General features: G+C 43.3%; 1 protein-coding gene and 2 non-coding genes across 3 annotated transcripts; all 3 read left to right on the top strand.

Moving 5' to 3' along the window:
• Positions 1-553: 553 nt before the first annotated feature.
• RPSA (ribosomal protein SA) lies at positions 554-6,205 on the top strand. Its single transcript, XM_044252632.1, has 7 exons — positions 554-657; positions 1,653-1,818; positions 2,740-2,858; positions 4,562-4,807; positions 5,395-5,523; positions 5,631-5,796; positions 6,042-6,205. The coding sequence occupies exons 2-7, from the start codon at positions 1,686-1,688 to the stop codon at positions 6,134-6,136; spliced, it is 888 nt and encodes a 295-aa protein (XP_044108567.1). The 5' UTR covers positions 554-657; positions 1,653-1,685; the 3' UTR covers positions 6,137-6,205.
• LOC122911046 lies at positions 2,516-2,666 on the top strand. The gene has a single exon (XR_006385373.1). It is a non-coding gene; the product is annotated as a small nucleolar RNA SNORA62/SNORA6 family (small nucleolar RNA).
• On the top strand, positions 4,873-5,027 carry LOC122911045. The gene has a single exon (XR_006385372.1). It is a non-coding gene; the product is annotated as a small nucleolar RNA SNORA62/SNORA6 family (small nucleolar RNA).
• Positions 6,206-26,905: the final 20,700 nt, after the last annotated feature.

Raw genomic sequence — 26,905 nt, 5'->3', positions numbered from 1 at the left:
CAATTTTTTTTTTTTTTTTAATAATCTCCCTCATCCTGCAATTCTTGTTTGTACGTCGCGTATCTTTTGAATATTCCTCAGTGGCTGCATAGTAAGTACTATATGAACAAAATACACTTTTAATAACCTATTGATAGATATTCCTTGTCTTCTTAAAAAAAAAAAAAAAAAAAACTTAACCATTTGTACAGTCTTTTCCTTTTAATTTTTTCAGGAAAATTTCCCGAAAAGTCAACTTTTAAAAATCTGAATTACGTTCTGCCAAATTGTTCTCCAAAGAATGAAAATAATTTTTCCAGCTTCTGTTAATCGAATACTTGGGCACGTTGTGTCCAACAGCTTCTCACGGACGCAAACTGCAGCTTCGGACAGGGACCCTCTCACGTTGCGCGAAAATTCAAACCGTCATCGCCAGCAGGCCGCAGGCGCGCGTTCCTGACGAAGTACTGCAGGGACGGCCGCACAGCGCGGAACGTCTTCGCGGCGCCGGAAAGCACTGCCGTCGCAAACGGTCCTTCTGGGCTAGAGCTCCAGTCCGCTCTTCCGCTCGGCTTTTTTTGTTGTCATTGGCTGGTGGCGGAGTATATAAGGGCGTCATTTCCGTTCGCCTCTCTTTTCCGCGCTACCCAGGGAAGGGTCCATACGGCGTTGTTTCGCGTGAGTGTCCGGTGGGGTTCTCCAGCGTCCCCAGGTCACCAGAACAGTTTCCTGCTTGAGTGAGGGGGTGCGAGGACGGGGACAGAAGCCAGCAGGCAGAGCGGTTCTGTCTCCTGCCGGCGCGTTCTATCTCCCTCCGGCAGCCCGCACGTGGTCGGCCGGGGCCCGCGAGTTCCCACAGTTCCCCGGGAGCTCGTGGAGGTCGTGCTTGAGCCGGGGCGCTGGGCGAGGGCGCGCACCGGCCTGCGGCTGGGTGGCGGGCGTGCAGAAAGCCATGCCGACGCACCGTGCTGCCATCGCTTCGGACCGCGGCACTCGGCCGTGACCTCAGGCCCCGGCGCACATTTACAGCAGCAGTTTGGGCTGGTAGTTAACCGTGTGTGTTAAGATTCTTGGCAGGGTTTTGCAGAAAGTTAGTTGTAAACCCAGAGAGAATAATTCTGAAGCGCCCACCCGCAGTCTGCTTGAAAATAAACTTGTCTGCCTCCGTGCTGCCTTTGATCATCCATAATCTTTATTCCGGATTACTCTGGAGTCTTAAGTGGCAATTCACCATTTTCGTCTTAATTATCTGGGTCTTTTTCCCATCTTCACATTAAGTTGTGCTGTTGTTTAATAACGTGTGGGATATGTCTGGTGTATTTTTTTTTTTAAAGCAGTTTTTTTTTTTTTAAAGATTTTATTTATTTGACAGACAAGAGATCACAAGTAGGCAGAGAGGAGGAAGCAGGCTCCCCGCTGAGCAGAGAGCCCGATGCAGGGCTCTATCCCAAGACCCTGGGATCACGACCTGAGCCGAAGGCAGAGGCTTTAACCCACTGAGCCACCCAGGCGCCCCATGTCTGGTGTATTGTGTCTCATCCCAGTAGACTGTAAACTGAAAGGTGTGGTTCTTGGGTTGCATTTAACTGTGAAGCTGTATGGCTCTCGAGTAGTTACAATGCCCCCTTAAATCACTGGAATGCAAAGGACTGGATTGTTAACTTGTGTTTTAGGTTCCCATCGTAACTTAACGGGAAACTTTCACAATGTCCGGAGCCCTTGATGTCCTGCAAATGAAGGAGGAGGATGTCCTCAAATTCCTTGCAGCGGGAACCCATTTAGGTGGCACCAACCTTGACTTCCAGATGGAACAGTACATCTACAAAAGGAAAAGTGATGGTCAGTCCTTGCTTTGATTTGGGGGGAGGGGCATTCCAGCTAAGTAATCAACGAAATCAGGTCACTATTTTGGAAATAAGCTTTAAAACAAAGTAAAAGTGGGGTGCCTGGCTGGCACGGTAGAGCATGCGACTCGATCTCTTTTGAGTTTGACCCCATGTTGTACATAGAGATAACTTGAAAGAAATTAAAAAATTAAAAACCGTGTTATGGTGTTGTGGGGAAGAAAAGCTTTCTGGGCTGCAGGGTAAGAGTATGTCTACTGATAGGTTAGGGGGCTTGCTTTGCTCCATGCAAGAGCTATGAGATACAAAGATGAGGACGCTCATTAGCTTTATAGTGCCTTGTATTTCACAGGTACTGACACAGGTTTGTTTGAGTTTTGACAGTAGAGCAAAAGATAGGAAGGAGCAATTAGGCTTGGAAGATACTAGAAAAAGAAAAGGTAGGTTGGCTTACCTTTATAAGGCATCTTGGGCAAGGAAGTGCTTCAGCTCAGGCCACTTAAGGACATAAGCTTGGGAGTGGCATGTTGTAAAGCAGTTTTGGGTTATTTTGGCTTGGAGGCAGGTTGTAAGGAAAGTGGCTAGAGATTAGAAAGTGGGTGAGAACTTGCAGGAGGAATCCATATGCATGCAGACCTGAGGGAGGCTTAATGCAGGAAGAGAAAAAGATGTCCTTTGTCTACTCTTTCAAGGCTGCACACTATTAAAGCTCAAGGTTGAGGCCAGCCGTGGCCCATGAACTTCTGAGTGTCGGAAGTGTGCTATAAAAACGGCAGGATTTTCGCTAACACCAGTAGAGCTTGCCTCTATGACTGGAGTTTGATAGTACTCTCTGCTACACTGAATTTTTTTTTTAGAAGAAAATAAATCGCAAATTAGGTTGGGTGTTCCAAAACTTTTTTCTGCTGTCATGTAGGTATCTACATCATAAATCTGAAGAGGACCTGGGAGAAGCTTCTGCTGGCAGCTCGTGCCATTGTTGCCATTGAAAACCCAGCTGATGTTAGTGTCATATCGTCCAGGAATACTGGCCAGGTTTGTAAGCAATATACGTGTTTTTTATTATAAAATATAAGCTTACAGATACTGTGGGATGCAGGGGAAAGTATAGGAAAATAAAAATAGTCTAATTTAACTACTTACACAAATCTTGAATTGCCAGTATTCGAGGTTTTCAGTATTCATAATACTTGGCATCTGGTGGTTTGTTGAGCTTCAGTTTTCTTCTTGAAAAATGGTTTTCTAGTAGGATACTAGTCCTCCAAGACTCATCAGGTCTTCTAAGAGTAAGAATCTTTGCCAGCACTAAGTAATTTTTTGAAGGCCAGTGGGACAAAACTTGTATTTTGCCCCATTTCTGTTTTGGCAATTGTTTTTCTGTTGAGGAAACGAATGAATGTCCCGAAAATTGATTTACAGTTGATCCTTGGACAACACCGTGAATCAGGGGCACCGACCTCATGCATGACCAAAAATCTGTTTAACTTGACTCCCCAGAAATTTTACTGATAGCCTACTCTTGACCTTCAGAAGCCTCACCAATAAGAAAGATAAGCAGTTGATTAGTTTATTTTGTATATGCAGTATATACTATGTTTTTAGGGAAAAAAATACAAGCTAGAAAGGAAAATGCTATGCAGTACTGTAAAGGGGAAAAAAGTCAACATGAAGGTGGATGTGCCTGGTTTAAACTGGTGTTGAAGAGTCCACTAGATTAAGGGCTTTAGCAAGGGTATCAGCCCATTTCTAATTTGAAAAAGATGTTTGACTTGGATTTTGACAGGTGTGTAAATTGTGTAGTGAGATGGGTTCCTTTGTACTTACTTAGTTGATGGTAGAACTGGTTTCTATGAATTTAGGGTGTGTTTTGTGGTGGAGGGGGCTATTCCCTAGAGGCTGACTTGTGACAGGATTTAAAGTTTGGTGCATGGTGGTAAACAATTTTTAATTCTACTGTAGAATGAACTTGGTGACAGCTCTCCTGGCTTCTTCCCTCAGCAAAAATTTACTGAGCATCTATATTGGTCCAGGCAGTGTTGCTAGGGGTTTGGGATATAGCAGGAAGATACCAAGTCTGCCTTTCTGAAGGGTTGCAGGAGATATATTTTGTTTTGTTTTGTTTTAATTATAATGTATTATTTAGTCCCAGGGAGGAAATAACGTTTTTATGGAGGTAAAAAGGAAGGGAAGGGAAAGAAAGTGGGTATATTCTTGCTTTATGTAGGGTAGCTTTGATGAAATTGGACCAAATCACGGAAGTGCTTATTGATGTCAGACACTGTTTTGTTGTCTGTATTGATGAATTTCATTTTCATGACCATGTTGGAAGTATGTGCATAACCTGCCCAAGTCACTCACAAGAGTGGCTTTCTTGGTTCTTGAAACCAGGTGGTGAGGTCATGGAGCATGCAAATGTGAGGAAGCCAGTAAGCCACAGGTACCCTCAGGGATTGAGAGTCGGGAGTGTATTCCAGGCAGAGAGCTTGGGTATGGGGTATGCTTAGCATTTCTGGGCCCTAGTTCTGTAAGTAGGTCTCAGGTAGCACAGAGCACACAGAATTGCTGGGTGTGTGAAGTGCTTTGGTGTTTTCATTGTTGAGGAGGGAAGATAGGAGGTCTCCTGACTTCGTGGGCTTTTTCAGGTGCTTACAGACCTGGATGTCTGCATGGGGACACTTGGGGGTGTTCTGTGATGCCATCTCTGGAGCACTGCTAACTCCCGATGTTAACTCTTTAAGCGAGCTGTGCTGAAATTTGCTGCTGCAACTGGAGCCACTCCCATTGCTGGCCGCTTCACTCCTGGAACATTCACTAACCAGATCCAGGCAGCCTTCCGAGAGCCAAGACTTCTGGTGGTTACTGATCCCAGGGCTGACCACCAGCCTCTTACAGAGGCATCTTATGTTAACCTGCCTACCATTGCTCTGTGTAACACAGACTCTCCTCTGCGCTATGTGGACATTGCCATCCCTTGCAACAACAAGGTAACAGTGTTAGGACGTACAATAGAGCTTCAAGAGTGAATACTCTTGAAACAGTTGGGCATTCTTCTGCACATTGTTAGAGCTTGGAGTTGAGGCTGCTGGCTTGCCGATGAACTCACAAGTGTAGGTAGTGTGCTACACGAGGGGCAAGTCTTCTCCCCAACACCACAAGGGTCTCTGGCCCAATGAGTGGAGTTTGATAGTAATACTTGCTACAAGTATAATTCAGATGTGTCAGCTTTAAGAAGAAATCATTTTTTAAACGGTCTGTGTTTTCTTCTGCTTTTCTCCATATTTCTTAACTGTTTCGGCTTCTCACATTACTGGACCTTTTCAATTTTCAGAGCAACTTGGTGAATCCTGCTATAAGGTCCTTAAAAAGGTGGGTTGCATACAGCTCAAATTGGTCCAGTTTACTAGTCTCAAAGTCTTGATTCCACATAAGAATCATCCAAAGAGATGTTTTAGTACCAGTGTAAAACATGTCTGTTTTGTTGGTACCAAAGGTCTGGATGATGGAACACAGTGGGAGGTGCATGCTGTTGGGGGTGACCCAAGTGTCATTTCTTAACCTGGTGCTCTTGCAGGGAGCTCACTCAGTGGGTCTGATGTGGTGGATGCTGGCCAGGGAAGTTTTGCGCATGCGTGGCACCATTTCTCGTGAACACCCGTGGGAGGTCATGCCTGATCTCTACTTCTACAGAGATCCTGAAGAGGTAAGCTTCCTCCACAAAGGCATGTGGTTACATAAGCAAATCAGACATCTTGGTCTGCTTCTTTGACATAAAACGGTTTCTATAAACATTCCCCCCCCCTTAACCAGATTGAAAAGGAAGAGCAGGCTGCTGCTGAAAAGGCTGTGACCAAGGAAGAATTCCAGGGTGAATGGACAGCTCCAGCTCCTGAGTTCACGGCTACTCAGCCTGAAGTTGCAGACTGGTCTGAAGGCGTGCAGGTGCCCTCTGTGCCTATTCAGCAGTTCCCTACTGGTATGTGTTGTGATCCATGGTTCACGTTTTTGGTATTCTTAATCTAACTTTTGAAGGATCTCCACAGCTGTGTATTTGCACTGAAAGATTCTCATCCCAATGCACTGTAGCTGCACTAATAACGGGTGGTTTTGAAGTGGGCTTGCCTTGGGTGTTTGTCTCTTGAAATGTGTATTTGGTAGAAATCAAGGCCCAGTGTTGGTGGGAGTGGGGCTGATTATGTTTTCTTGGTGTTTCCTTAACAGAAGACTGGAGCGCCCAGCCGGCCACTGAAGACTGGTCTGCAGCTCCCACTGCTCAGGCCACTGAATGGGTAGGAACAACCACTGAGTGGTCTTAAGCTGCTCTTCCACAAAGGCAAACAAAATGGAAATAAGGTTGACGGAAAATAAACAGTTTGTAAAAGTCGTGCCCATTTCTGTTTATTTCGCATTCCAGATCAAGAAATGCCTGGGATTACTTCATACTTAAGGTCTTGACTTCTTTTTTACTTCTAAAGACCACTTTAGATAAAAGATAGTGCTTCTTACTTGAGAGTTATCCTTCCTTTTTGCAAAAGGAATAGCTGTTCTGAAAATAGAGTTAGGCGTGCCTGGGTGGCTCAATCTGTTGAGCATCCCATGATTTCAGCTGAGGTCATAATCTCAGAGGCAGTGGCATAGAGCCCCATGGGTGTGGAATCTGGTTAAGATTGGCTCCGCACCCCCCCCCCCATTTGTGTGTACTCTCTAAAAAAAAAAATAGATATAAATGTAAATGGATGGTAACCCTGGGAATATTTTTTCCAGGATGGGACCTGAAACTTTTTTTTTGCCATCTGCCCTCTAAATTCTGGAGAACCAGAGTTTGAGTAAACTGCTTTTCAGTGACAGCCTTTTCCTTGTGTAGCCAATCTGAGTGACCTCTGGTACTGTATTTAAAATACTTGGAGTACTCTCCTGCACTGATTTCACAATAACATTTGACCTATTAAAAATTATAGAGAAATAGGGTGGACCCAGATTTTGAGGAAGAATGAGTTAAATTGATTTACTCCCCTTTTGGAAGACCTATAAAGATCTATGTGACCTGCTCCTGGGCCCCTTAGCAGTAGTGCAGGGGCAGTGAAAGGACCTGATGGCTCAAGCATCATTGGCTTTGTGGGGATTCTGCACTGGCTGTGTGCAGAGCAAGTTTGGGTGCCTCTACCATAAACCTGCAAAGCTCCAACATGCTTTAGACCTTGAATCCATAGCACTTTTAGTGTTGCAAATGGTCAGTAACACCAGTTAACTCCTGGAATCAGGATGGCTAGAGGGAGGGACAGGGCAGAAGGAAGACCAGGAAGAAAATTGGGAGTGGAGGAGATGTGTAGATTGGACTAACACCCAGTATGTTTTGGGTGGAGGGGGCCAATTCAGGGAACAAGGAACAGGAAAAGGCATTTCCTGCCAACTTAATCTATATTCTGGAAAATAATGCTGGCATTAAAGGCTGACTCCAGTCTGGCAACTGCTGGCCCAACCTCCATCCCTGCTCCCAAGCTGTGTGTATTAATGGCCAGGACCTCCAACCTAGAGCCCTTGCGTTAGTTTTTCCCCTTGCTTGGGCATTGGTCTGTCATTCCTGTAGTATGTTCCACAGACAGGCTTTTTCCCCCTAGAATCTTTTTAATTCCTAAACTTAAGTTTAGAGGTATGGGACTACAAGCCGGCTTCTGGCATAGTTCATTTATCCCCAGCATGATGCAGCCAAGAGATCCAAGTGGAATTTCTCACAGATCTCACGTGCTGCTTTTTTTTTTTTTTTTTTTTTTTTTAAAATTTTATTTATTTATTTGGTAGAGAGAGATCACAAGCAGGCAGAGAGGCAGGCAGAGAGAGAGAAGGAAGCAGGCTCCCGGCTGAGCAGAGAGCCCGATGCGGGGCTCGATCCCAGGACCCTGGGATCATGACCCGAGCCGAAGGCAGCGGCTTAACCCACTGAGCCACCCAGGCGCCCCCACGTGCTGCTTCTTGATGGCGCAAGTTAGCTGCAAGAGAAAGGGAGCTGGGGATGACAATAGAAAATACTTGTTCCAAACAACTCCTCAGTCCCATATTACTAGTAATCACAGGAGTGGAAGAAGGCCATACATTAATCATATCCTCGTAGATAAAACAAGGAATAGTAGTTATACATTAATTATAAGTCTTACAGATAAGCAGGGTATATCTGGTCAAGTAGTGTAAGATTTATAGTTGAGCAAGCATTCAAAGGGATCATCTAATTGGTCCCTGGATTAGGGGAGAAAACAAAAAAGAAGCTGGCATTGTGTTGTCCATCCCCACCCCCTTAGTGGGCCAGGTGTTCCCAGCAGCTTGGCTTCAAGGTGCCCAACAGTCCTGTTGCCAGTACCTGTTTTTCTTAAGGCTATATCTAAACGTGCTTGATGGCTGGCACAATTTCTTGTATGTTATATTTTTTAAGTAATACATTGTTCTAAGGGTGGTAGTTCTACTTACCACCTGGGCTTAGCTTGCCCTCATACCCTCTTCTTGCCTCCAGGAGAATTACTTGTGTTCCTTCTGTCAACAGCTGCTGAGATTGTGCTCCAACCCAGGACCACAAGGTGGTTCAAACCTAAGTCACTCCCTCTCCGGGACAACATAGCTGCCCCATGGCTGCAGAGCCAGGACCTTTATTTTATTTTATTTTAAAGATTTTATTTATTTGACACAGAGAAAGATCACAAGTAGGCAGAGAGGAGGGAGCAGGCTCCCCACTGAGCAGAAAGCCTGATGTGGGACTTGATCCCAGGACCCTGAGATCATGACCTGGGCCAAAGGCAGAGGCTCAACCCACTGAGCCACCCAGGTGCCCCAAGCCAGTACCTTAAAGCCAGCACGAACTGGAAGGGGTATTTTAAATAAATCCAAACTGACTGTGGCTCAGTGGTGCCTATCAGATGGTTAGTCCCTAAGCCCTGCTGAAGCTAAGTGACAAATTAATGCCCCCCTCCAGGTGTTCACCCTGAAATGTGCTGCTGGCAGCTTTCCCCCACTGGCAGCCTTGAGTCTTCCTGGGGACCGCTGGGCGAGGAGGACCTTCCCACCCTCCCTCCCCTGCCCTGCATTTTATTTGGCCAAATGGGCTGCCTCCTCTTTTTTCCTCAGCACCTCTTCATCTCTATTCACACTAGCACAGTCCTTCAGGACGTAGTAACACACTCAGTTCTTTTGTCCCACCTGACCTTGGAAACTTTGTGAACAATACATGGCTTATGCTTTTTTTCTATTGTGGAAACAATACTTCCCATAAGAAGAAACCTCCAGTGTAAGATTTTTTTGTTCTTACCACAGCTTCCAGCTCTCGATGGACTTTTTGGGGTTTGTCTTCTAAACTTACAGAAACTGAATTCCACCCAGAAGTTTAGTAGAGTTCCCCCTTTTCTCTCTCTACTTTCTTAATTACCTTGGGAGTTTCTCCTTCCATAGAAAACATTTCTTACTACATCCCAGTGCAAAAGCAAATCAGCATCCCCACTGAATTCAGCCTAACACAGACCTTGACACTTCATAGATTGTAGGGGGTGAGTACTCTGAGTGAACAGAGAAACTGATTAAGAATAAATCTTAGACATGTCTGGGTGGCTTGGTAAGCATCCAACTTTTGACCTTGGCTCAGGTCATGATCTCAGGATGGTGAGATCAAGCCCTGCCTTGGGCTACATGCTGGGAATGGGGCCTGCTTGGGACTCTCTCTCCTCCACCTTTCTACCCACTTGCATGCTTTCTCCCTCTCTTTTCCCTCCTTCTCTCTCTGATAAAATCTTTAAAAATATTTTAAGAAGTCTTAGAGATTTACAGAGTGTTTAAGAAAGAGCTGGAGGGTTGAATTCCATGTGGCAAGCCTCAGGCTTCCCCCAAGGCTTGAGGCGCCCACTCTTGCAGGTTATTTGGCAGCACAGAGTTCAAGGCCGCTTCATCATCACCTGCCCTCAACCTTCCCTAGGGTGTTACCTTCTGCTCCCCTAGGTCAAAGCGGCAGTCTTACGTGGTGTTTCAGGGACAAGCTGCACTCCCCGAGGCTGGCTTGGGTTGAGGTCTTCTGGTGAAGGGGTGGGTGAGACCGGGTCTGGTCTGGGCCACCACCCACAGGTCACAGGTGACCTGTGAAAGGACTCTGGCTGTTGCATTACCCTCGACATCATGTGCTATGAGTGAGGCAGATTGCAGAGCTGGCTTTGGAATCAGCTATGCCTGAGATAACGAAAGAAAGTCCCGCCTAGCTCCTTCCTCATGTGTGGCCCTGAGCAATAGATGTCTCCCAGTGGCCCAAGTGGCCCCAGCATGGGGATAATCATGGGGTTGTGATTCAGAGATTGTTGCCACAGCAATTAGCCTGGATCCTGGCATGTAGCAAACACTCATACTGTGTATTATATTGTCTTTTGTTCATGCATAATTTAAAAAGAATTTTTATTTTTTAAAAATATTTATTTATTTGACACAGAGAGAGAGAGAGATCACATGTAGGCAGAGAGACAGGCAGAGAGGGGGGGGAAGCAGGCAGGGCTCAATCCCAGGACCCTGAGACCATGACCTGAGCCAAAAGCAGAGGCTTAACCCACTGAGCTATCAAGGTGCCCCTAAAAAGAATTTTTAATTGTAAAATGCATCATGCATGCAGATGACCACAAAAGATATATTTGTATATTCTAGAAAAATAAGAATCAAATGAAAGCCTCTGTACTCATTGCATGGGTTTTGAAATAGAAAGGTGCTAGGACCTGAGGAGGTTACCATGTGAGCCTCCTGTTGCTTGCCCCCTGAAGTCACAGACCTCCTCTAGCATAATCCCTTGGTTTACTTGATTGTTTTACCTAAGTGTGCCCTTTTAATTAAGAATTGTCCAGTTTCAGGGTGCCTGGGTGGCTCAGTCACTAAGGGTCTGCCTTTGGCTCACATCCTGATCTCAGGGTCCTGGGATTGAGCCCCACGTCAGGCTCCTTGCTCAGTGGGAAGCCTGCTTCTCCTCCTCCTACTCCCCCTGCTTGTGTTCCCTCTCTCACTATCTCTCTTTCTGTGTCAAATAAATAATAAAATTAAAAAAAAATGTCCAGTTTCCCTGTTTTTGAGTTTCCTATAAATGGAATCATAGCATATTTTCATGTGTTGTTTGCTTCTTTTTAATTTTAATTTTAATTTTGAGGGAGGCAGAGGGAGAGAGAGAATCTTAAGCAGGTTCCATACCCACTGTGGAGCCTGACTCGAGGCATGATCTCACAACCCTGAGATCATGACCTGAGCCAAAATCAAAAGTCCAATGCTTAACTGACTGAGCCACCCAGGTGCCCCTTGTGTGATTTATTTCTTGCCTTCAGTGTTATTTTTCTGCTTTTCATCCTATTGCCATGTTCCTACGGAATCATCAATGACATCAGTATCCTGCAATGGCCATTTGGGTTGTTTCCATGTTCTGACCGTTATCAACAGAACTACTTTGAGCATGCTTGATAGTCTTGGTGCACCAAAATTTCCCCATTGTGGCCTTCAACTCTAACTGCACCAGATAACACCAGACGGTTTCACAATAGTATACAAAATCCTATGAAAATGCAACCACAACCCTCAGTATCTTGTTATGAAAACACCACCCTTTCATCACTGCTCAGAACTGCTGCCTCTCAAAGTCCAGAGACCGTCCATGCAAGGTCTGATCCTGGTCTCTCTATTCTACCCCTGCCTTAGGCATCAGTCCCTGGGGCAAGGCCACACTGTTCTTCATCTTTACTAGAATTTTATAATCTAGCATGGCAATAGGTATGGCAATCTTCCTTCCTTCCTCTTCTCTTCAAGAGAGTCCTGGCTATTACTGATAATTTTGTATTGTTATGCACATTTTTAAAGTTAATTAGTACAATTCCACTATAAATCCAGCTGAGATTTTATTGATTCTATACTTTAGAGCAGTATTGACTGACACTGAGTTTTTCAATGTACGAACAACCTACATATCTTGCCAGGCTTTCATTTTATGTCCTTCCCTCAATAAAATTTTATAATTTTTCCCAAAGAGGTTTTGTACATCTTTTGGTAAATTTATTGCTAGACACTCAAGATATTTTAAAGCCACTATTAGGAATCCTGTTGTAGCAGCTTAATCCATATTCTAAATAATGTAAATATCCAATGGTAAATGTCACTGTTGCCATGGGGTTTCTGACTGCCTGAGCAATCCAGATCCTTGTGCACGGCAAGAAAAAGTCATCTGTGAAAAACCTGTTCCAAACCTACATGCCACACATTGTACTTATTCAGTAGACCAGAACCTGTCATATTTCAGGTGCTAAGTGCAACAGGCTTCACTTAGGAATAACCTGAGAATTATCCAATTTTATCTCTGCAAAGAATCTCAAGTGAAATAAGTATTCAACATTCAACAAATATTTATTGAGGACATACTCTAGGCCAAACGTTATTCTAAGCACTGGGAAAAGAGTAGTGAATGAAAACAAAGCTTCTGATCTTGTGACCTATATTTTGGGAAGGCAAGTACTTGGTTAACAAGTAAACCATTTTCTATGGGAACAGAAGTGAGGATGATGGGAACATGGAGAAGATATGTCTAAAACAAGTATCATAGGCATTAACTATAAAAAGAAGCCAATGGCTCTCCTCTGATTGGGATCTCCTTTGATTGGGATCTCCCACTACTGGGAATTTACCCTAAAGATACAAACGTAGTGATCCAAAGGGGCACGTGCACCCGAATGTTTATAGCAGCAATGTCCACAATAGCCAAACTATGGAAAGAACCTAGATGTCCATCAACAGATGAATGGATCAAGAAGATGTGGTATATATACACAATGGAATACTATGCAGCCATCAAAAGAAGCGAAATCTTGCCATTTGCGACAACATGGATGGAACTAGAGCGTATCATGCTTAGCGAAATAAGTCAAGCGGAGAAAGACAAATATCATATGATCTCCCTGATATGAGGAAGTGGTGATGCAACATGGGGGCTTAAGTGGGTAGGAGAAGAATCCATGAAACAAGATGGGATAGGGAGGGAGACAAACCATAAGTGACTCTTAATCTCACGAAACAAACTGTGGGTTGCAGGGGGGAGGGGGGTTGGGAGAAGGGGGGTAGGGTTATGGACATTGGGGAGGGTATATGCTTTTGGGTAAAGTGGAAGGGGAGATGAACCATGAGAGACTATGGACTCTGAAAAACAATCTGAGGGGTTTGAAGTGGCGGGGGGGGGTGGGAGGTTGGGGTACCAGGTGGTGGGTATTATAGAGGGCACAGCTTGCATGGAGCACTGGGTGTGGTGAAAAAATAATGAATACTGTTTTTCTGAAAATAAATAAATTGGGAAAAAAAAAGCCAATGGAAAGAATCATTGGGGAGAATCAAAAGAGAGTAAAGAAATCCCTCTGCAAGGAGGAATCTCAGCCCAGTCTCACCAAGTGGAGATGAGAGAGGTCTATCCTTGGGGAGCTGGGGGCCTTTACCATAGGCCCTATAGTCTCTTGGAGCCCACACTGTGTGAAAGCTGTAGATCTCCACTGTCTGCCCCACAGAAAAGTCACCTACATTTTTTCCCCTTCCCTTTTCTTTTAGATATTTCTGGAAATGAGTTGGGGACCAGGAAAAAGTCTCTAACTGCATAGACATCTACCCCAGTTCTGCTCCCTGATGTACCCTCACTGAAAGGCAATGTCCCAAGGAGCACTCTCCCCTCTCTGTGGGTGGTTGGCTCAGTTCACCCTGGTACAAAAATCACCCCATATTGCCAGAAGTGTCCACCATGTCCCCACCAAAAGACCCTCCACTACCTCCTTGGCCACTGATCTCTGCATTACCTTCTATTCAGTACCCTATCCCAAACTACAGGTGTCTTCCATTTATGATTTGCAAGAGAAAGTTACAGTGCTAAGCATGAGAAAGTAGTCCTCCAGACTACCATGGCCATCCATGCATAGGACTCTGCTCAGGGCCTCAGAGGCCTTTTTTTTTCTTTCTTATTCTAAAGATTTTATTTATTTATTTGACAGAGAGAGAGAGCACAAGTAGGTAGAGAGCCAGGCAGAGAGGGGCAAAGCAGGCTCCCTGATGAACAGAGATCCCTATGCGGGGCTCGATCCCAGGACTCTGGGATCATGACCCGAGCTGAAGGCAGAGGTTTAACTCACTGCCAGGCGCCCCAGGGCCTCAGAGGCTTTCAAACCTGAAGGAGTTAATAGGCTGTTTTGACATTTGTTTCAAAATCCCTTATAGAGGATTATTTTTTTTGTATTAGTGTATATCATTTCATATAGATATAATTCTGTTAAGTAAATTGGTTTTTCAAAACAAAGTCTATTAATACTACATTTGAAATTTAGAAATGAAGAAGTACGATCATCACAATTTAAAATACAATGGACAGGTTTATCAATAAGACCTCTGTTTTTCAATAAGAACTCTTTGGAGAGAAGTTTGGTGAACTAGAAAAACATAAAAAATTTACAATTAAACAGGGACAGAGGGACAAAAAATCAGAGAAGTTAAGATACATAGAAGGTACAGTGAGAAAGTCACACATCTAGTTGGAAATTGCAGCAGGAGAATGAGAACAGTCAGTGTCAAAGAGAAAAGGCTAAGAACTTCCTGAAACTCTCATGAATCCACAAATTCAGGAATCCCACTATGTACCAAGAAGGATCAATTATTTTTTAAAAATTTTCTACCTATCTATCTATCATCTATCAATTTATTTATTTATTTAACAGAAAGAGAGAGAGCAAGCCACAAGCATGGGGAATGGGAAAGGGAGAAGCAGGCTTCCTACTGAGAAGGGAGCCTGATGAGGGGCTTGATCCAGGACGCCGGGATCATGACCTGAGCTGAAGGCAGATGCTTAGCTGACTGAGCTACCCAGGCACCCCAAGTAGGATCAATTTTATTTATTTTTAATTTAATTAAAAAAATTTAAAAAGATTTTATTTATTTGTTTGACAGGCAGAGAGAGAGGAGGAAGCAAGCTCCATGCTGAGCAGAGAGCTCCATGTGGGGCTCGATCCCAGGATCCTGGAAACATGACCTGAGCCAAAGGCATGGGCTTTAACACACTGAGCCACCCAGGCATCCTAAGTGGGATCAATTTTTAAAAACCTATCTTTTATGTTGTAAGGAATCATGGAAACACCAAAAAGAAAGTGTTCCTGAAAGCAGCCAAGGAGGAAAAGAGCACCTGAGTATTCCCCATCAAGAGTGACCAAAGATAGTCAAATGAGAAAAATGAATGGTCAGCCCAGCTCTCTTATCCAAGAACTAGGACAAAATAAATACCTTTCCAGAAAACAAAAATAAAGTTAATAAGGGGGAAAGTAGTGATGCTGATGGAAGCTGTGACCAAGTGCTAGTGGTCCGCCCATGTCCATCCTCCGTTCTTCCATAGTAATAGCTCCCCTGACTTTTGTAGCTGGGCATAGGCTGAGAAGCTGTTACATCAAATTACATGGTGGTAGAAAGTTTGATCAGGTTTTGAGGCCTGCATTGCTCTGGTTGGTAGACTACAATTTGATGAAATCTGTAGCATTAGGGAAATGGTAGGAAAGATTCAGAATGATGGCTTATGTTGACCATTTTTTGACTGCTTTGAGCAAATTCATGAGAGAGACAAGAACTCCAGCAAAATCTGGCCAGCCTATAAAGCAGCAATGGAAAGATCCAGAGTTTTGCTAATAGAGGCACATTCTATATCTGGTATCCATATACTCAGCCAAATATTTCTGTACAACCAAGTCAAACAGTTATGAGCTATGCAACAGAAGAGGCAAACTTTGAAGGGGGAAAATATTCTTTTTTTTTTTTAAGATTAAAAGAAAAATGCATTTGGGAGAGATAACAGAGACAGAGACAGCGCACAAGCAAGGGGAGAGGCAGAGGGAAAGGGAGAAGCAGATTCTCGTTGAGCAGAGAGCTAGACATGGGGCTCCATTGGAGGACCTGGAAATCATGACCTTAGGGAGCCAAAGGCAGGTGCTTACCCATCTGAGCCACCCAGGAGCCCCACGGGAAAACATTCTTAACTCCTTGGAAAGGGGGCCTGCAGGAAGGTGAGATTAAGGTAGGATTAAGGAGTTGTTTTCCATTACAAAGCTACCATAAATGAGAAAAAAATCTGGCAAAACCAGATTATGGTTAACAGGACTTTGGAACAAGAACTCCCCTACTGACTGGTGGGAGTATACATTGGTACAGTTTGGCATTATTTAGTAACATAAGCATCTATAATATCCCCTTAGGGATATACACCAAAGAAATGCATATATTCACAGCTTCCATCAGCATCACTACTTTCCCCCTTATTTGCACTAGGATATGTGGACAAGAATGTTAATCAGCAACCCCGGAAACAGTCAATGGTCCGCCTACAGCACAGCTGATCACCTGTCATATATTTACATCACCGAGTGCCAGGCAACAATGAAAATGAACAAAGCACAGCTACACATAATGACATGCATCAACTTTGCAAATGTAACTTTGGGCAAAAAGTGGTAACAGAAATTATTCTTTTTTATTTATTTTATTTATCTTTTTAAAAGATTTTATTTATTTATTTGACAAAAAAAAAGACACAGCCAGAGAGAAAGAGCAGAAGCAGGGTGGGTGGGAGAGGGAGAAGCAGACTTCCCACTGAGCAGGGAGCCCAATGCAGGGTCCTGGGTCCTGGGTCCTGGGATCATGATCTGAGCCAAAGGCAGACGCTTAACGACTGAGCCACCCAGGAGTCCATAATAGAAATTATTCTTCATATGTGATTTCATTTGTAAGAAGCTCAAATACAGACAAATGGAAATAATGCTCTGTAGAGATATATTGCTTGGTGGCATACACTAGAGATGTCAATAAAGCATCCAATTTATGGCATAAAAACCAAAAAGAGAAAAGGAAAGAGGGGTCTGGTTGAGAGTTGGTTGAGAGTCCTACTTGGTTTTGGCTCAGGTCATGATCTCAGGGTCGAGGGATTGAGCCAAGCATTGGGCTCAGCGCTCAGTGGGACTCAACTTCGAATGGTCTCTCCTCCCTCCCCCAACCCTCAAATAAATAAATAAATCAAATCTTTAAAGAAAGAGAAAAAGAAAAAAAATCAATAAAATATGTACAAAGAGCAGAGGGGGGCATGTTGAGGATAAAGTGTTTCAATGTCTGTTAACGAGGGAGGTTAAGTATCAACTTTAGAATATAAGAATGTTGTGCTCCTTTCCGCAGCACATATACTAAAATTAGAACATAAGAGTATTTCTGGTTAGGCAAGCTCATTATATAATATGACCTTGCCACTGCCTCATGGGTGGAATCTTTGTCCTTCTCTTCATGTGAATGAGACTTTGGGATTCCCCCAACCCAGGAACAGTGGAAATGACAGTATGTGATTTCCAAGGATAGAGTAAAAATGCCACCGTCTTTTGTCTGGATCTCTTGGGGTATTTGTTCTGGGAACTCCACTATCACCCAGTGAAGAAGCCCAAGAAACTGAGGAGAAGCCCACTGGAGAAGAAGCAAGGCCCCTTGCTCCCAGACTCTAGAACAGCCGAACTGCCAACAGACAGCCAGCATTAACTTCCCAGCCATGGGAGTGATGCGTACTGAAAGTGGATTGTCCAGTCTTGGTTTGAGCCATCTCTGTGGATGCCATGTGGAGCAGATGAAAGTCATTCCTGCCCAGCTCTGTAGAAACTGACTATCTGTGAGCAAAGAAATGATTGTTGTTTCAAGCAGCTTCACTTCAGGAAAGTTTGTTATTCAACAACAGGCAGCTGATGCAATGGAAAGATTCTAGAAGCATTTCACTACAGAAAGAAGACATGGATGCCCACTGTCACCAGTCCTTTGTATCATAGCAATGACCTTTTCAAGCAATGCAATGGAGTGGACAAGAGTAACTACTTACAGACACAATAATAGCCAATTGATTTTCCCTATAGACTTTACAATAAGCATTTCTCCATTTGTACCTATGGTATATTTAGCTATATAATGTAAACTGTTAAATGACAATCAAATAGTTTATATTTTATTTTCTCATTTTTAATATTTTACAAAATTTCTACTTTATCAACATCGTTGTCATGAACATCCTTGTGGTTAGCTGGATCAAATGACAGGGACATTTTAAGGATTTAAGATAAAATAATTACATTTTTTTTAAGATTTTATTTATTTATTTGTCAGAGAGAGAGGGGGAGAGAGCGAGCACAGGCAGACAGAGAGGCAGGCAGAGGCAGAAGCAGGCTCCCCGCTGAGCAAGGAGCCCGACGTGGGACTCGATCCCAGGACGCTGGGATCATGACCTGAGCCGAAGGCAGCCGCCCAACCAACTGAGCCACCCAGGCATGCATTTTTAGTAGCATCAAAAGAGAATGCAGAGTTCAATTTATCATCACCCACAGTAATTACTGATCTTTGTTAATCTGATTAATGAAAAATCTTGGTAACGTTTCTTTGCATTTCAACTAGGTAAAGAGCAGTTGCTGACCTGCTTTGGTTTGAATATTGAAGAAGAGGCTGCAAGGTTTGCCGTGCTGAAAGCATTCTTCATGCACCGGGAAATGGGTCTAGGTGGCGTAAGGCAATAATCTATGCACAAGATAATCAAATAAAAAAATCCACTGCCTGCCACATTTGCTGCAAAAATAGAGAGAAAAATAACGTAAACTTTTATACCTTACAATTTTGTTATTCAACAATATTTCCTGGAAACCATGTACTCTTCATTGAGCTATGAACATGGGATCTGGCAAAGAACCAAAAACATTTCCTACTCTCCAGGAATTTACTCTGTAACGTGGAAAGAAGACAAATAAAAATACATTTATTATATGAGGGTGCCAAAAACATATTTATACCACTTTTTTTCCTGGAAAATAGTAGGTTTATGAATTAAAGATACAGTACTTGGGGAAAAAAACCTTCTATTTTATATTTCGAAGAATTTATATCTTTCGCCTACCTATGCCTATAGCAGAGATTACCATCTAAATTAAAATGGGGAAATAGAGGAATGCATGGTTTTCATTCATCGAAATCCACGAAGGGAATCAGAGCACCTAAAAGATCATGGTCATTTGTTCTGTTAACCACAGGAGGGCAGCAGCACTCTGCTATGAAATGCTTCCTGGCTAATACTTTTCCACACCATCTGAGCACTGGTGCTCAGGACCCAGTGCTTAAAACGTGGCTTTTCTTCTATCAGGAGGGTTTTCAGCCTCAAAAGGGTTCTGCCAGGAGACAGCTCGAAGGTCCCCATTTGTGACAGATTCACAAGGAATTGCTTTGAACCCCCAGCATCTTGCCAGTAATGCAGTGCCATTACTGCACTGTATTGCAGCAGGGGCTCAGTATTGCAAAGGACTTCCTCCAACTCAGATGGGCACTCATGATGAGAAGGCACCAGGGGAAATGGGCGTCTTTCCAATGGGGCTTTCCTGAGGCTGGTGGGGGAGGTATTGTCATCACCAGCGCAGTTCCAGTTGTCTGAGCAGCCCAGAATGATTCTACTCTCAGTTAGTGTGAACAAGCTGCTTGTTGCTTTTTCTTGTCTTCTCTCTTAGATGATTTCATTTTATTCGAACCTTTTAGAACACAAGCTATACCTTACTTATCATAGCACAGACCCCAAACACCTGCTACTGTAGAAAATGCCATCTACCATTGGTCAGGAAACCAGAACCTTAAATTCAAGACTGAAAAAATTTGGGGCACCTGGGTGGCTGGCTCAGTGGGTTAAGCCTCTGCCTTCAGCTCAGATCACGATCTCATGGTGCTGGGATCCAGCCCCAAATCTGGCTCTCTATTCAGTAGGGGGAGCCTGCTTCATCCCTCTCTCTCTGCCTGCCTCTCTGCCTACTTGTGATCTCTGTCAAGTAAATAAATAAAATCTTAAAAAAAGAGACTGAAAAAATTCAGCAAGTAAAGAATATCTGATTTAATTTGGTACAAAGAGCCTGGTGCATATTGTACACATCCCAGATTGAAGTCGGCTTTTGTGAAACAACCAGATAAATCTAGTTGCCTTCTAAAGAATCTCCTTGGGCAGAAGCTTGGCCACCACACTTGGGAGGTCACAGCTTATTACCAGTCTGGAACTCCTCTTGGGCGCTCCTCCTCCCCAAGTCCTTAGCCCAAGGGACTTTGAAATATTTCCCAAGTTGGGAAATCCTTAGGAGAGTGAATCAAATTTCTGATACAGACTGAAAGAAGTTTGGAATCAGTGAATAAAAAGGCAATCAAACTGCATATTACCCCTTGGGATGGAAAATGGAAATTGACTCCCTAGGAATGAGCAGGTTCTATGACTTCTAAGCTGGTTCCAAAAGTTATTCCCAGTGATGGGTCCTAAACATGTTTTGAACACCTATAAGGTGTTCCTTCCTGTGCAAGTCCAGTCTCTAGGCTAAGGGTCAGTCATGAAACTTCACTCATATTTCTTAGAACTTTGCTAACAGATCAGATTCTCTCTTGTATTGGCCAAGTAACTCTTATCAGACAATCTCCCATGAATAAACACTAAAAACTCAGGAGGAAATATAAAAAACTGTTGCTGGAAGATATAACAAAAGAAAACAAAACAAAGCAAAACCCAGAAGAAAGTAGGCTATGGAAGAGAGTTGACCCCTATAAGAATAAGATCACTATATGAGTTTCCCACTTTTTGTAGCCGTTATCTTTTGTCAACCTCAGTCTATCCAGAGTGGGACAGCTAAAGCTGGAATAGAGAGGCCAGGAGTCTTCTAGCATGTATAACCAGAAGTAGTTTGAGGCAATTTATTTAAAATCATCTGTAAACCACCACCACCCCTACCCCCCGGGGAACTTATTGGCTATCATATCACACAAAGAAAGAAATGCATTTCCTATCTACATTCTCACACATGCAAGAATGGAATGTGTACCTGAGATTGTTCAAGGACAAAGACATCTTTATGAAAGGACCAGCTTACATGGAGGTACAGCATGTGGCAGGCATACAATAAATGTTTCCTTCCTTTATCCTCTTCTTTCTCAAAAAATGACCTTTACAGGGGCGCCTGGGTGGCTCAGTGGTTTAAGCCTCTGCCTTCGGCTCAGGTTATGATCTCAGGGTCCTGGGATCAAGCCCCACATCGGGCTCTCTGCTCAGCGGGGAGCCTGCTTCCCCCTCTCTCCCTGCCTGCCTCTCTGCCTACTTGTGATCTCTCTCTGTCTATCAAGTAAATAAATAAAAAAAAATTTTAAAAAAATGACCTTTACAGGGGTGCCTGGGTGGCTCAGTGGTTTAAGCCTCTGCCTTCGGCTCAGGTTATGATCTCAGGGTCCTAGGATCGAGTCCCGCATCGGGCTCTCTGCTCAGCGGGGAGCCTGCTTTCTCCTCTCTCTCTGCCTGCCTCTCTGCCTACTTGTGACCTCTGTCTGTCAAATAAATAAATGAAATCTTTAAAAAAATGACCTTTACATGGCATAAGTTCATTCTGATCAGCAAATACAACATTCTTCTTCAAGGAAGAAAAGTTTCTGTGAATGAAAAGGCTCGCTACTATATGTATTGTACCTGATGCTGTCGTTTGTATTACCGTATGTTTCAGTTCTCAGTGAATTACAGACTTTCACTCCACATGGCCCTAACTAAGGAAATTGCATACAACATCACTACTGTACATTGTCAGATTCTCCTGCCTGCCTAGGATTGAAAAAGGAGAGAGAGATTGAGAGAAAGATTTCTAACTCAGAACAGGAAAGATGACCTTACCTCGGGGAGAGACCATGTCACTAGGAAGGTCCTCAATGCACCCTTCAGAGGATCCGGAGAACACAAAAGAGCTGTCTGAACATTGCTTGTCTTGCTCAGGAATTATTCAGGGGGCATTGCTTGATGTGAACACAAAGCAACAGTGCATGGATGTGATTGGTAAACAACAAGGACTGAGCTGCTGCTGGGCCCACCACTTGGGGGATGAAAGAAGGGAAATCAGAGGAGCAGGAAAGAAGTGAGTGGGAAACAGAGCCTTTGAGTTTTTAGTTAAGTTTAGGTCTAGTCAGTGTGAAATATTCCACGTGAAGAAGGGCAAACACGAACTGCATGCCTTGTTTCCATGACAGGGTCCCGTGACACATCGTACCCAGTGTAAATTCCCACTTCTTCACATAATACAGGTCTATTTCAGCTTCCTTGTGTACACATACACAGCTTCTCTATTCATCATCTAACCTATTGGATTTTCCCTTGTTTTATTAGGATGTGATATACATAACATTTATGCATCTAATCATCAGTAAACATATACTCGGGTTTTTCTTTTTTAAGATTTTATTTATTTATTTGACAGACAGAGATCACAAGTAGGCAGAGAGGCAGGAAGAGAGAGAGAGGAAGCAGGCTCCCTGCTGAGCAGAGATCCCGATGCGGGGCTCGATCCCAGGACTCTGGGATCATGACCCGAGCTGAAGGCAGAGGCTTAATCCACTGAGCCACCCAGGCGCCCCTATACTCAGGGGTTTTAATTTCATTCAGAAGTCCTTGCATCCATTACTATGATTTACAAACAAAACTCTCAACAGTTCAAAAATACCTCGATACCCATGAAGAAATAACTCCATTGTCTCCACTGCCTTTAGCCCTTCTTATCTCTCCTTTCTTTCTCTGGGAATTTGCCTGCACTATATGAGCTGTGTCAGAGGGATCATACCATGTATGTCTTTCTCTGCCTTCAGATTCCAATTGTGACTCATGCTGCTATGAACATAGCTGTAAAAATTTTGTATGTTGTCATATGGGAGATCCTTGACATTATGTATTTTCAAAACTCATGGACTATCAAAGCACAAAGAATGAGTTGTAGTGCAATTTGTGCACTTTGAATAAATAAAAATATCTGGTTGCATCCATTGTAAGAAATGTACCACACTCATGTAAGAAGTTTTTCCTAGGGGAAACTGGAGGGGTAGCTTATGGAAACTTACTATCTGTTCAAGCTTTATGTTCATCAAAACAGATACTGAATACTGTCTGTTAAGTTTGAAGTTTGGAAACAGTGAGTCAGGGAGAGATCTGTATCTTGCCATAATCCAACATCAGATAAGTTCTATGAATTAGCTAGAGATATTGTTTCCTATTAGATTGAACCCAATATTGAGTTAGAAATGTATCTTGACACTTATACTACCACCAGTTGACTTACTAAATTTAAATTTGTACACATGAAATAACAGAAGAAAAGTGCTCTTGCATTTTTCATAAGCATATGGTACTTAATGAAAGAGAGGGCTCTGGATCAATCTAATGAGGAAATTTCCATGTAACCTTCCTCTGGGCCATCAATAGGTGGTACCTTATTGTGGGGGCAGAAGCAGCCTTGACTGATCTGCCTTTTGGGGACAGAAGATGATGTTCCTGACCTGGCTGACATGTTTCCTTCTGTGACTTCCAAGCAAAATCCTGGAAAATGGTTAACAGAAGAGAGAACTATTGGCAACAGGCAGAGGACCATAAACAATTTGGTTATAATTTATGCATGGTTCAGTCCTCTGACCCCTTCTTTCTCGGCTGCCCAGCAGAGACTCCTGGATCAAAGTTGGTCTTAGAAAGGTGCTACACTGTGTGTGCACTTAAAAACCCCCAACAGACACGTTCTTAGGGCAAATTTATTTCTTTAGCTGAGACACTAGAGAAACATCACACAGCACAGTGAGCATATGTGATTGCCTAGGTTTACATTCCACTTCAGAGGACCATGTCCCCCAGAGATTGCAGGGACACCTCTGTACCTCAGGAGGGGACCTTGTTTCCTCCAGTCCCTTGAATTTAGTTTGATATCTTTCTTTTAAAATTTTTTTTATTTTAAAGATTTTATTTATTTATTTGGCAGAGAGAGAGAGAGAGAGAGATCACAAGTAGGCAAGAAGCAGGCAGAAGGAGAGGGGGAAGTAGGCTCCCTGCTGAGCAGAGAGCCTGATGCAGGGCTCGATCCCAGGACCCTGAATCAGGGCCTGAGCTGAAGGCAGAGGCTTAACCCACTGAGCCACCCAGGCACCCTGAGCTGGATATCTTTCAAACCATTCTGAACACACACAATTTCAACCTGAGATGTAAGAAGACTTATATGGATCTCAACAAGCGGAAAAATGGTTACTTTTTGCAAGGTAGGGGATGCAGAACCTTGGGTCTTTGAGGGAAATATCAGAAATATCCAAAGATAAGCTGGGGGTGGAGGGAGCTTCCATATGCTGGCTGCCAGAAAGTCATATTACACCAGAGCAAAAAAAAATAATTGGGCTCCTTGGAAATCTGCTCTACATTGAAATGCACCCCCTTCTGAAAAAGGCACAGAGAGCAGATAGGACAGAATCCTAGGTGGATCATTGTGGTCTCAGAAATCCAGAAGACTCAGAAAGAACAGGGGAGTCTGAACCAATAAAGTGTCCAAGCAGTGGAATGAGGAGACTGGTTAGGGTCAGCGAACCCAGAGGAGATTTTCTGCTCTAGTCACCACAATCTGTGAGCCAAGGTGGTAGGGAGATTGCCTTCTGCCTGACTACTGTGAAAAGAACTAGAAGGTTCTTTTTGCAGTTTGGCAATTGTGGCCATCGCTGCTATGAACACTGGGGTACATATGGCCCTTCTTTTTACTACATCTGTATCTTTAGGGTAAATACTCAGTAGTGCAATTGCAGGATCATAAGATCATAAGGCAGCTCTATTTTTAATTTCTTAAGGAATCTCCACACTGTTTTCCAAAGTGCCTACACCAACTTGCATTCCCACAACAGTGTAAGAGGGTTCCCCTTTCTCCACATCTTCTCCAACACTTGTTGTTTACTGTCTTGTTAATTTTGGCCATTCTAACTTGTGTAAGGTGGTATCTCAAAGTGTTATTTTATTTATTATTATTTTAAATATATTTTTTAACATCTTAACTTTATTTTATTTTTTTTCAGTGTTCCAAGATTCATTGTTTATGCACCACACCCAGTGCTCCATGCAATACATTCCCTCCTTAATACCAACCACCAGGTTCACCCAACCACTCATGCCCCTCCCCTCCAAAACCCTCAGTTAGTTTCTCAGAGTTCGTAGTTTGTCATGGTTTGTCTCCCTCTCCAATTTCCCCCAATTCACTTTTCCTTTACTTCTCCTAATGTCCTCCATGTTATTCCTTATGCTTCACAGGTAAGCGAAACCATAAAATTGACTTTCTCTGCTTGACTTATGTCACTCAGCATAATCTCTCCCAGTCCCGTCCACGTTTGATACAGAAGGTGAGTATTCATCCTTTCTGATGTCTGTGTAATATTTTGTAAATCTTTTTTTAAAGATTTTTATTTATTTGACAGATGGAGATCACAAGTAGGCAGAGAGGCAGGCAGAGAGAGAGAGCAGGGAACCAGGCTCCTGGCTGAGCAGAGGGCCCGATGCAGGGCTCGATCCCAGCACCCTGAGATCATGACCTGAGCTGAAAGCAGAGGCTTAACCCACTGAGCCACTCAGGTGTGTAATATTTTGAATCTCCCTGATAGCTAATGATGAGCCAACATGCTCTTTAACAGATGTATGGATAAGGGAGGTATGGTCCATATATACGATGGAATATTATGCCTCCATCAGAAAGGATGGATTCCCAACTTTTCTATCGATCTTATTAATTCTTTCAAAGAACCAGCTTCTAGTTGAGTTGATGTGTTCTACTGTATATCTGGTTTCTAATTCTTTGATCTCTGCTCTAGTCTAGTTAATCCTGTTCTCCTGCATGGGTTAGGTTTAATTTGTTGTTGATTATCCAGTTCTTTAAGGTGTGAAGTTTGTGTATTCAGGATTTTTCTTTTTTTTTTGAGTGAGGCTTGGATGCCTATGTATTTTCCCTTTAGGATTGCCTTTGCCATATCCCATAGGTTTTGGATCAATACGTCTCTATTCTTATTGATTTCCATGAATTGATTAAGTTCTACTTTGATTTCTTGGTTGACCCAAACATTCCTGAGCAGGATGGTCTTTAGCTTCCAAGTGTTTGAATTTCTTCCAAACTTTTTTTTAAAAAAGATTTTATTTATCTATTTGACAGACAGAGATCACAAGCAGTCAGAGAGGCAGGCAGAGAGAGAGGGGGAGGAAGCAGGCTCCCGCGGAGCAGAGAGCCTGATTCGGGGCTAGATCCCAGGACCCTGGGATCACGACCTGAGCTGAAGGCAGAGGCTTTAACCCACTGAGCCACCCAGGCGCCCCCCAAACTTTTTTTGTGATTGAGTTCCAGTTTCAAAGCACTGTGGTCCAAGAATATGCAAGAAATAATTTCAATCTTTTGATATCAGTTGAGACTTGATTTGTGACTCAGTATGTGGTCTATTCTAGAGAAAGTTCCATGTGCACTCAAAGAGAATGAGTATTCTGGTGTTTTAGGGTGGAATGTTCTGTATATAGGTATGAGGTCTATCTGGTCCAATGTGTCCTTGAATGCTATTGTTTCTTTGTTGTTTTCTGTTTAGATGATCTATCTGTTGTTGAGAGTGGTGTGTAGGATCCCCTACAATTAACGCATTCTTTTCTTTTTAAAGATTTTATTTATTTGACAGAGCGAGAAAGATCACAAGTAGGCAGAGAGACAGGCAGAGAGAGAGAGGGAAACAGGCTCCCTGCTGGGCAGAAAGCCTGATGCGGGGCTCAATCCCAGGACCCTGAGATCATGACCTGAGCCAAAGGCAGAGGCTTTTAACCCACTGAACCACCCAGGCGCCCCCAATTAACGCATTCTTATCAGTATGTCTCTTTATTTTGCTTAACAGTTGGCTTATGCAGTTAGCCGCTCTCATGTTGGGGGAATCGGTATTTACAATTGTTAGGTTTTTTTGTTGGATAGACCCTTTCAGAATGATGCATTGTCCTTCTGTATCTGTGTCTCTCGCTTAAAATCTAATTTGTTTGTTATGAGAATCGTTACCCCAGCTTTCTTATGAAGAAACTTGGCATGAAATATGGTCCTCCATCCCTTCCCTTTCAGGCTGGATGTATCTTTAGGTTCAAAATGAATCTCTTGTAGAACAGCATATGAATGGATCCTGTCTTTTTATCCAATCTGCAACTCTGTGCCACTATATGGGATCATTTGGGTTGTTCATGT

Source organism: Neovison vison, chromosome 6, assembly GCF_020171115.1.
Source record: "Neovison vison isolate M4711 chromosome 6, ASM_NN_V1, whole genome shotgun sequence".
Taxonomy (NCBI): Eukaryota; Metazoa; Chordata; class Mammalia; order Carnivora; family Mustelidae; genus Neogale; species Neogale vison.
This window is presented reverse-complemented; position numbering and strand designations above follow the sequence as displayed.